Genomic DNA, 12,147 nt, shown 5'->3' on the forward strand with positions numbered 1-12,147 from the left:
AATGTGTACACCCGATTGCGCGCATATAATATCTTCTGGTTGGCCAATCAGAAGATATCATGTACGATGTGGTGCAGTTCAATGAAGGACGGAACGTTTCGTTGTATATAGGATTGCACAGTGTGTATGGGCAAATCTCGCTTGGTCCAGGGTAAAGGGAATTCGTCCCGACCATCGTGCCATTGCCCATCATCCTAGTGTGCACTAGAGATGAGCGGTTTGGTTTTTACTTGGTCCATTACGCCAAATTGTAGCAATTTCAGATTAGTCCAGATTTATTTAATTGGCTATCCAAAACACGTGAGAAACGGATAGCCAATATGATGCCGTTTTTGAGATGTGAACAAAACCAAGTGAAGCCAAACCACTCGTCTCTAGTGTGTACCCACCTTAAAATGCAACATAATTCAGCTGCTAGGCTTATTAAGTATCAACTTTTTACTCTTCTCACCTCATATTACTTGTTTGTGGACCTGTTCTCATTTGATCCTTGCCTGCCCAGACCTGTGCCTAAGTTGACCTTTGAAGTTGTGCTGCCTGTCCTGACCCTACCTAGATTTGATCATTGTAATTTGCCACCTGCCCTGACCTGTGCATGGATTTGACCATTGTACATAGTTTGCTACCTGGCCTGAGCTGTGCTGCCTAGATTTGACCTTTGAAGCAGTACTGCCTGCCCTGACCTTAGCCTTGATATTAACCTGCTCTGTCTGGTTTATATCTAGCGTCACAAACCAAATTCCAGCATTGTTCTCATACATGGTTCTCCTGCACGACAGACCTGTCTGGGCTCCTGATCACCTTCATTAATTACACAGACCTTACTGTAAGGTTTTACTACATTCTTCTGGCTGGGTTCCAGTCCTTGATTTATTGGCATTCCTCGATAAGTGTAAACCTGCCCCTAGTGCCTGCACAGGACCTGCAGGCACCTAAAACATGCGCTCAAGTCTTGTGGGCAAAATAGAACCTGCGTTTATGATGAGTTCTAAATAAACACTTGTGAGGAGCATGAGTAGTCTAATTTTGGTACTTATCCAAGGGTTCCAATTTTTGGTATCACAAATAAGTTGTAATGGAAATGTAGGACCTTGAAGCAAAGTCTGCTTTATTTTTTCAAGGGTTTTTTTGCATTTATGTTTTTCTTTAAAAAATTTTCTTTATTTCCAGCACTGATAGATCCAGTGAATATGAGATCCAGGCTACAATGGATGATCTTTCAGAACGGACAGACTGGGAAGTTCTCAGACACATCTCTCTGCAGCTCCATGGGCCTCTATTCCAATAGGAAAAATCCTGATGATGTCACTATTGTGACATCACAGGGTTTCCTATGAACAATAGGGAAGCCCACAGTTCCTCTTGGGATGTAGTCAGGAAGCCGACGGTCTAAATGCCGACCACCGGCCTCCCCGACTGTCAAATCCCGGCAAAGGCACTAATGACAGGCGTCGAAAACCTGATGTTTGTCATTACACCTACGCTGGGAGCCTGATGTCCGGCATACCAAATGAAGGTAAGCCGGGCGCCGGGCGCGCACAGACGCGTGGGGGGGGGGGAGTTAGGTTTTAGGGCTCCCGGGGGGACTTAGGGTTAGGCACCCCCCCAGGAGGGTTAGGTTTAGGCTAGGGGACAGGGGGGTAGGTTTAGGCACTTAGAGGGGAGTTAGGGTTAGGCACTTGGGGGCGGGGAAGTTAGGGTTAGGTACCCCTAAGGGAGGGTTAGGGGGGAAAATAGAGTTAGTTGTACTTACCTTATTAGCGATCGGGATTTCCACTGGTGCCGGGCTTCCGCTGTACCTACTTCACCCTTCCTCTCCTATGCATAACTCTCTCTAGGCACTATGTATAACAAACAATCCAGTGGCTGTATATCAGAAGTAACAGTTTGCAGTCAGTTTCCAGGATTCCAAGACAGCCGGGCCACAGTGCAGCAGGTGGCTGCCATATTGAGCGGATTGAAATTAAAACCTGTTTAACATAAGGCTTGTCTTGCTGGAAAGTACTATAAATGTACCGACATTGAGTGGGAAGGAATTAAGATTATGTAGAAAATATAGCAAATCTCACACACTAAGGATCTCATTCAGAGCCGCTCACAAAATGCGAGCGCTCTCTCTGAATGAGGGCGGCCGCATCCATTTTGAGAGCCGACCTCCTGGTCACTCACTAGGCTGTGGGTTACCGCCCACAGCTTTAGCGAGCGGCCAGGATGATGGTCGCGATGGTGATGTCAGTGGGGCAGCCCACAAACGTCAGGCGTTCGCTTTGGAACGCCTCCGTTTGTGTAGCCACCCCCCGGCCACGCCTGCAAAACGGGGACAGCTGTTGATCACCATCGACAGCCGCCCCTTTTGTAGTGAGTCCCGGAACGAGAGCATTTCTCTCTCGCTCCGGGGCTTGCACACGCGCAGTGTGGCCGCTGCACGTGCACAAAGCACAACATCGACCCGCTTGCGAGCGGGTCTGAATGAGACCCTAAATTTTCTTAAAACTCTACAGAGACAATAGGGTATATTTATCAAAGTTCATTTTTACTTTCGTTTTGATGTTTGATTTAGCTAACCTCAAATCGAATGTACAAATACCTCTTCAAATCCCACATTTACTAAAATTTGATTTTAGAAGCATTTTCTAAATCGAATTCGATTTGGTTCGTTTTTGAACAGTGATTTGCTGTTCGATTTTGCATGTTCATGTACAAATCGAACACCAAATCCCACTTCAAAACAAACTTCAAAGCCCCGACTGAATAGAACTGCTTCATGCTTTCACTTTCAGCATAAGCAGTTCGTTTTGAGACAGAGACCTGCATACATCAGTGAGATGCATGCATGTATCTTACTGTAAAAAGCTTAGAAAGAGTTAAAGTTTAAAAAAAAATGACATGGGATCCCCCCCTAAAACAGAACCAGCTCCGGACTTTTCATAGCCAGTCCTGGTTTTGTAAGTACAGGGAAAAAATTGTATAGGGTTCCCCTGTACTTATCACAACCAGCACTGGGCTCTGATATGGTCCTGGTTCTGGAATTATAGGGGAAGAAATGCGTAGGGTTCAACTGTAATCTCCACAACCAGCACTGGACGCTTTCTAGCGGGGGGCTGATGCCACAGCCAGGGGTGCCCTTTCACCGGGGCCCCCAGCAGAAGCAACAGCCCTAACCGCTAGTCAGCCAGGCCAGAGATCCCTGGGGAGTTGGGGACCCTCCAAATAAATGGGTCCCCCTCTCCAGGGCAACCCTGGCCCAGGCTGATAGCCCGGGGCTATCCCCACCACCCCCGGGCAGTGGGTGGCGGGTTGATAGTGTAAGTGTAGTGTAAAAAAAGATAAGTGGAAACATAGGGCCTGATTCAGACCCACTCGCAAGCGGCTGTCCGCTTGCAAGTGGGTCGATGGTGTGCACTGAGCATGCGCACGACGGAGGGAGCTCCGTCGTGCGCATGCGCCAGACGCGACGAGCGAAGGAAAGTCCTTCGCTCATTGTGTCTGATCAAAGGGGGCGTGCTGTCGATGTTGATTGACAGCATGCCCCCTTTGGTAGGCGTGCCTCGGGCGTGCCTCCCTGATGGGGGCGTTCCCACGGGAATGCCTCCCGTCAGAAGCCGGCCCACTGACATCACTAGTGATGTCAGTGGGAGTGATTTTGGCTCTGATAGAGCCAAAATCACTCCGGAGCTTGCGGTTGAAAACCTCAACCGCAGGCTCCGGCTCGCAGTTTCGATGGTCGTGATGGTCAAGACCATCGCGGCCATCAAACTGCACGCTCGTATAGCCTGTGGGTGGTGACCCACAGCTATACGAGCGTCCAGGAGGATGCTCCATTTTCATGGAGGGCGGCCCTCATTCAGAGCGTGCGCTCTGCTCAGAGCGTACGGCTCTGAATGAGGGCCATTGTCTTTACAGTAGAAGTGCAGGTCCCAGCAAGCCTCCCCCGCATGCTGGTATTTGGAGAACCACAAGTATCAGCATGCAGGGCATTAAGGGCTGGTACCTGTAGTTCACCTGTAAAGAAATGTTTAAATAAACATAATACACACACCATGATAGTAAAGTTTTAATACATACATACACACTCACACATACTCACCTACATTACCTGGACTGGTCCCCTTCTCCCTGTAGGCATCCATGCTCTTGGTAAAATAAAAAAATGAGAAACGTGATCCATGCAACAGGCAACAACCATGATGGTTGTTACCTCTCGAATGAAGAGCTCAGACGCGGCTTCTATCTTTGTAGAGCCATATCTGAGCGTTCATTGGCTGAGAGAGGTCAGCCCCCACCTCGATCAGCCAATGAACTGCTCCCTCCATTATAGCATATTCCACCCCATGCCTTAGTGATTCGTACATATAACATTGAGGGGTCTATTTATCAATTACCCTGGCGATATGGATGTTTTTATTTTTTTATAGCCACTTCTCTCAAAAAAACACAACAATAGTTTACCAAAAAAAAAAATCTCCAGGGCTGCTTGGCGATACTGGCACGGAATAGTAAAGGTTGGCCAGCCTCTTTAAACTAGACCAGTGTCACGGCCAGGGTATTTCAGCATGACGCTAGGCGAGTGTTACCTGTGAGGTCTTTGTGACGCGGGCTGTCTGGTGGCGGAGCTAGTGTCTGGCGGGGGGCTTTGGCTGCACGCGTTGTTGTGCGGGCCTGTTGTCACTCTGCGCTGGTAAGGCCTGGCGGCGTCTCCATTCCGTATGGCATGGGCGCTGCCATCTTGCCTTCTGGCCATGTGATGCGGCTGGCCAATCCTGGTGAGTCACATGTTCCCTCCAGCCAGTAACAGCACGGCATGGGGTATTTAGGAAGGGTCAGTGCCTTCCTTCTTTGCCAGTGCAACGTGTATCTCAGCCTAGCTGAGAGGGAGTTCTCTGTGCTTTCCTGTTCCTGTGAATCCGCTGTCTGCCAGTCTGCCTGTCAGCTCCTAGTTCCCACTGGACTACCCCACTACCTCCATCACCCTTGCCCATACCTGAATGCCTGAGCCTGCTGACATCCTGCACTTCAGTTCACTATCTGAAAACCTGGCTTGTTTATTTTCAGTTTCACTACCTGCACACCTGGACTGCTCTAATTGTTTCTACCTGGACATTAACCCTTTTGCTCCCACCACAGAACTCTTGTGCACATTTATATTTTCCTGGACTTTTATTTACTGCCACATTATATGTCCACTCGAGCACTTATTAAAAATCCTAGTTTTATTTACAAATCTGCTTCTGTGATCGCTCCTGCTACCACCCCGGGTCCACAAATAACCCAGAACGTAACAACCAGTGGTTCTCAAACTCAGTCCTCAGGACCACACACAGGTCACGTTTTCCAAGTCACCCAGCAGGTGCACAGGTGTAGTCATTACTCACTGACACATTTTAAAAGATCCACAGGTTGAGCTAATTATTTCACTTGCGATTCTGTGAGGAGATCTGGAAAACATGCACTGTTTGCGGTCCCGAGGACCGAGTTTGAGAACTTATGAACTGGACAACTAGCCCGACTCTTGTGTGCACAGTGGCACAGAAAGCCCAGGCTGCTTCTTTCAGTTTGACTAATAGAAAAAAGAAAAGTAATAATTGCTCAAAAATAGATAAAATAATTATATATATAAATATAAACATTATCAAATGTTTCATCCTCAGACGATTGTCATCAGTTAATATCGCAATAAGAAGTATTGTAGTAACACCAGCAACTCCTCATAATATGACGGCCTCTTACTTTCCATTGTGATAACTGCTCCTTGTCTTTGGATACTAAGCTGTCTGCTTTATTTTTACATCTTCGCGGCTCTGAAGGTCTGTGCCTTGTAGGCCGTGCAAAGCTAATGGAAGGAAAAGCGTTTTGTCAGTGCACATCAGACTTCTTGGCTACTGACCCTGCAGGCAGGCACCGATAGCCTAAGGCCCTAGGGGTGATAGCAGGGGTCATATTCTGTATTACAAAGGGTTTATAAATGTGTAATGTCAATCACACACACACACAACACACAACACACACACACAACACACACACAGAATAAACGCAACAAAATAAAATACTACTGTTTATAAAAAATGAATTTAGCAAATATAGTAAATAGTAAGTGTGTCTAGGAAAATGTATTTAGCACCGCACTGAATTATTTATATCCCTCGCTCACACGTGACTGTGCTTTGATCAGCCAGCCTAATAACAGCAGACATTTAATTGGTTCCTATGGGCTCCAGAGCACTGATTCTCCTCCTTATCTGCTATCCATTTCTGTCTTACTTAGGACCTTCTCCGCCCCTGCAGTGAGGGGACGTGATTTGCATGCAGTCTGTATATATTATTGCTGTAAGCTGCCCTCGCCCTTAAGCAGGGCTTTACAAATTACAGTGCATTAGCTTAGCAGGACCCTTTAACGTTTTTTTTTTTTAATACTTGTGCCTCGCAGCTGTCCCTGGACGTCCCATACTTGCAGATGGATGTATTCAGAACACATATTAGAGAAATGTAACCAACCGCATGGAAAAACTTGGTTTCAGCCCTGACTTAAAGGCTAATTCCATGTTTTATAGTGTCTGTGTTTTTGTCCTATTATTTTGACCCCATTAGCAGCGGCGCTAAACATTATCTGTCTCTCCCCTGTGACATCATCACTAAGCTGCCTGTAGCGGCTGCTGTATATTTCTAATCTAATAGCTGATTGCTGTCAGATGGACATTTTCTAAATATATATATATATATATATATATATATATATATTATTAATGAAGGATTCTCAATGAACCAACGGACAGTAGAAATTAAATGTGCTCTCTGCTGCGTGAAATAATAACAGGAACAGACATATTCACAAATGAGTTACGCATGACTGGAAAACACTTTGTTCATCTAATTCACCGGTTCTCAAACTCGGTCCTCAGGACCCCAAACAGTGCATGTTTTCCAGGTCTCCTCACAGAATCACAAGTGAAATAATTAGCTCCACCTGTGGATCTTTTATAATGTGTCAGTGAGTAATGAATACACCTGTGCACCTGCTGGGTGACCTGGAAAACGTGACTTGTGTGGGGTCCTGAGGACCGAGTTTGAGAACCACGGATCTAATTTGTAAGGAAACATTTGAAGCACTTTTCAGACCAAGTTTGTGGATTTGGGTAATAATCATTTGCACACCCACAGCTCAGCGAGCGGCCAGGAGGCTGGCTACAAAAAAAAAAAAGTCCGCCCTCATTCAGAGCGAGCAGCTAGCGCTCGCTTTTTGCGAGCGGCTCTGAATGAGGTCCTGTGTTTGAAAAAAAGGCATTTGGGAGCTGATTGGTTAGTACTTTATCTCTCTCCACTTTATCACTTTCCAAGACTTAATACGTGTCCCTCAAAGCATTAGTTGTACATACATATATATATATGTGTGTGTGTATGTGAGAATTACAACCAGGATGGCACTACATTACCGGCCGTCTCACCTCCAAGCCAGCGTCGGTGATCGTTGACCGCTTTAGGCTCACAGACTTCACTCCCTTCTTGGACAGAGGGTAGTTGTCAATGAACTCACAGATATCCAGGTCCGACACCCCAACCAAACAGAACGATTCAAACCCGCGCACAGCAAATCCCTGCAGACTGACAAACTCCTTCTCCCCTGTGGGTAGGACATTGTATAGTTCCTTGGCATGGAGGACAGGGGTGAGGCCCACCCAGAACCTTGGTTGGTAAAGTACCCGCCTCCATGTCTTGCAGACCTGTGCAAGAACGCACTTCTCGCAAGCCGAGAAATAAGAGAAGAGCCGGTTTAAGATCTTCTCATCGAGGGCCAGGTGACAGTCCTTCCCCTGACCCTGGACTCTGTCCAACGAGGGCCCACATGATAATGGCGCATTTTCTTCTCCAGGGCTAAGGCCCAAAGGGATGTTGTGGGTCGGGGGCGGTGGTAGGATGGGTAACACTGTAGGGTTAACATGCTCCGGGTGCTTGGGAAAGGCCTGACTTAATATGGATGGCACAGAGGGAGGCTGGCAAATGCGGTTCTTGACTGCTGGCGTTCCTTTGGTGATGCTGGCAGAGCTCAGACCATTGGTGGGACCAGGGATCTTCACCAGCCCATTACGTGGCAAGCACTGGGCCTTGGTGTCGCCGTTGGTTGTATTAGACATGTTTTCAACTCACTATGAAAAAAAGAGAGAACCACAGGTCAATGGAAAATACATGTTAAAATCATACATACACACACGGTTACATGTATAACATAAGTGACATTAATTCTTTAGAAGGAGCTGCAAAATATATGTGTATATTTAGTGAATGATTATATGTAATCTCTTTTGGCTTTAGTGACGTCATACACGTAGCTTGTTTTATCACTTTTCTATAAGGCAATGCAGAATTGTCAGTGAAAACAAAACACAGAGAAACAAGTTGGGAGATTGTATTTGTATATTGTAATGAACTAGGTGTTGCCCACGGCTTCGCCCAGGATTAAATCGCTTCCGCCAGTATTTTTATATTTGAGTAGTTCTAGTTGCTTTGCATAGGGGTCCAGTCGCGGGAGTGGTCCATGTGACCAGCAGCGCTATACAGACAGGTGGCAGCAGCGCCTTCACCCACCTCTCACACCAATGTCACTGTGTGCCCTGTGTACAGACTGCTATGTAACCTATTCACCCACCACTCACACCAATGTCACTGTGTGCTCTGTGCACAGGCTGCTATGTAACCTCTCCTATTCACCCACCTCTCACACCAATGTCACTGTGTGCCCTGTGCACAGGCTGCTATGTAACCTCTCCTATTCACCCACCTCTCACACCAATGTCACTGTGTGCCCTGTTCACAGACTGCTATGTAACCTCTCCTACTCACCCACCACTCACACCAATGTCACTGTGTACCCTGTGCACAGACTGCTCTGTAACCTCTCCTATTCACCCACCACTCACACCAATGTCACTGTGTGCCCTGTGCACAGGCTGCTATGTAACCTCTCCTATTCACCCACCTCTCACACCAATGTCATTGTGTGCCCTGTGCACAGACTGCTATGTAACCTCTCCTACTCACCCACCACTCACACCAATGTCACTGTGTACCCTGTGCACAGACTGCTCTGTAACCTCTCCTATTCACCCACCACTCACACCAATGTCACTGTGTGCCCTGTGCACAGACTGCTATGTAACCTCTCCTATTCACCCACCACTCACACCAATGTCACTGTGTGCCCTGTGCACAGACTGCTATGTAGCCTCTCCTATTCACCCACCACTCACACCAATGTCACTGTGTGCCCTGTGCACAGACTGCTATGTAACCTATTCACCCACCACTCACACCAATGTCACTGTGTGCTCTGTGCACAGGCTGCTATGTAACCTCTCCTATTCACCCACCTCTCACACCAATGTCACTGTGTGCCCTGTGCACAGGCTGCTATGTAACCTCTCCTATTCACCCACCTCTCACACCAATGTCACTGTGTGCCCTGTGCACAGACTGCTATGTAACCTCTCCTACTCACCCACCACTCACACCAATGTCACTGTGTACCCTGTGCACAGACTGCTCTGTAACCTCTCCTATTCACCCACCACTCACACCAATGTCACTGTGTACCCTGTGCACAGACTGCTCTGTAACCTCTCCTATTCACCCACCACTCACATCAATGTCACTGTGTGCCCTGTGCACAGACTGCTATGTAACCTCTCCTATTCACCCACCTCTCACACCAATGTCATTGTGTGCCCTGTGCACAGACTGCTATGTAACCTCTCCTATTCACCCACCACTCACACCAATGTCACTGTGTGCCCTGTGCACAGACTGCTATGTAGCCTCTCCTATTCACCCACCACTCACACCAATGTCACTGTGTGCCCTGTGCACAGAGTACTATGTAGCCTATCCTATTCAAGTGACCGTGGGCCCAAAGCATCTCTCCCCCCACCCCTTACCGGCTGTGCTAATGGTGCCACACCGATCTCTTGTATTGCTGATGTCAATAAATGTTGTAACTGCTCAACTTTAACATGACGGATGGAGAGGAAACAAAGTGCAGGTTATATCTATGAGTTTCCCCTACACAATGATGCAGTTTTCATGAAAATCAGTTCAGTTGTTTTTACGCCAACTTGGAAGAAACAGACAGACACTACGTTCTTATAATATTAGTAAATATGATGTCCTTACCCTAGTGTAAAATACAGTATACCCCTGTATAAAAGCAGTCTGCCTATAACATGGTACTTTCATGTGAAATGCAAATTCTAGGTGGCTGATAATATCCTTATAATTTTAATTGGGGAGGGGGGGACAATTCTATAGGAGATACTTATGCTGTATTATAGAATTAGAATCAGTTAAATAGCCCTAAGTTACCCTTGATTAAATTAGTACCGTATACAGTATATAGAATACTTGGTTTCTGTATTTCTTTAGAAATGTGACTACATAAGGAGAATGTTTGGGGAATGTCAGTGAAGGTATTAACCGGTTCTAGTTTGTATTATCAAAAGCAAGAACGACCTTTGTATATCTCCTAAAATATGCATGGAAGATCGGGGCAAAATAAACCCCAACCCAATCCCCCCAAACTTTGCCCCCAATCCACCCAAACCCCACGCCAAATCTGGACACTTGCTTGTGAGACCGAACATACTTTGTATAAACCAAGCTTCTTTTTTTCAAGCACCAAAAACATGGCACTTGGTATGTATGACTTTACACTTCCCTGAGCCAGGCCTTGATCTGTAAAAAGGGCTAATAGGCCTCAGCTTAGGGCAGCAGAATTACGGGGGAGGCAGACTGAAGTCAATAAACGAATAAGCAAAATAACATATAGCACTGAATTCAATGCTGCAAGTACATAGTGCAAATGACAGTAACCAAACCTGTGGCTGTCCAGCTGCTTCAGTGATGTCACTGGTTACTATCGCGTTGATAGTTTGAAATCTTATTTAACGTATACACATTGCTCATGCAATGAGCTACATTTGTTCACTAAGACCTAGGGACATATATAAAATTACAGCCAACCCCTGAAAATGAAGAATCCTATACCATTATTGGATGCTGGATTCACAATTACTTTACATCCTTATTTGGAGGCCAGACACGCCATGGTGTGAAAACATCCTTTTACCCAATATCTTATTAACAAATTATTGCTAAATATGTCCTGCGAAATGGCCTTGATCTATGCAACTCCTCCATTGGTTAGTGCAGGCATCTGAACCGCACACCCCCACCCCCAGACACCACCATGATGGCACACTGGCACACATGCGGTGAGGTCAATGGCAGGGGAGGCACACATGGAAATGGGTCTGAGTGCTGTGAGCCTGTCTCACCCCCTACTCACTGTAACTCTCCCCTCACTACACTAAGCTTCAGTGTCCATTGGTTTTCCTACCTACATCACTGTGTCCTCTCTTGCTGCTGCTGACTGAGCTCAGATCTCTAAACACTGCAGTGCCCTTCCTGGACAAATGACACATCCAAGGTGTTCATCAGTGCTCAAGGCATGCCCCCCCCCCATACTCAGAGGCATGCCTCTATTAGCTCTCTTTCTGTGCAGCTTACTGCCCGCGGTGTGGCCCCGTCCTCAGCTCTGCAAGCAGTGCCTGACTATACAGAAGCAGGGCTGAGCTGTTGCTGCCTCATCTCTCGTCTCCCGGCAGTCCCCGGGAGCTCCACAAAGCTGGTGAGTGTTAACTATAGAAATGATTACACTAAACAAAGAAGATGTTTATAATTTACGTCTTCTTTGTATTATTCTAATCATTTATATATCAGATCTCATGAGTATGACAGGGGAGGCTCTGCCTCTCCCGCCTCCCCTGACTGCACATCCCTGCTTCCACACAGAGCAACACTTGTGCGTGGCTGAAAAAGAGCAGTTTCCCATGTTAGTGGTTTGTAGACAGCTCTCTGGTAGTGCTGCACTTCCAGTCTCCTGTCTGCTCTCCGCGGTGCTGAAACTCCCATTTCCTATGGATACTGCTGTTTCCTGCAAAGCTTAGCAGCTGAACCATCTGGCAATGGTTTTCAGTACACAACCCACTATGCAGTTATTGCTGTCAATCTATTCTTATTCTGCTACAGTCTTCTACAGCGCTGTACAGTCATGGTCCACTATGAGCCATGCACACTGTACAAAAACTCCCTGACACTGGGGAG

General features: G+C 46.8%; 1 protein-coding gene across 1 annotated transcript in view; it reads right to left on the reverse strand.

Moving 5' to 3' along the window:
- The window catches only part of FBXL16 (F-box and leucine rich repeat protein 16), a 67,789-nt gene that overhangs the window by 12,098 nt on the left and 43,544 nt on the right, over positions 1–12,147 (reverse strand). Inside the window, exon 2 of the mRNA XM_088464879.1 lies at positions 7,440–8,138. Coding sequence (XP_088321005.1) covers positions 7,440–8,126 — 687 coding nt within the window. The 5' untranslated portion in view covers positions 8,127–8,138. The remainder of the gene's footprint in view (positions 1–7,439; positions 8,139–12,147) is intronic.

The sequence above is a fragment of the Taudactylus pleione genome, unplaced genomic scaffold (genome assembly GCF_031769625.1).
Source record: "Taudactylus pleione unplaced genomic scaffold, aTauple2 ptg000061l, whole genome shotgun sequence".
NCBI lineage: Eukaryota > Metazoa > Chordata > Amphibia > Anura > Myobatrachidae > Taudactylus > Taudactylus pleione.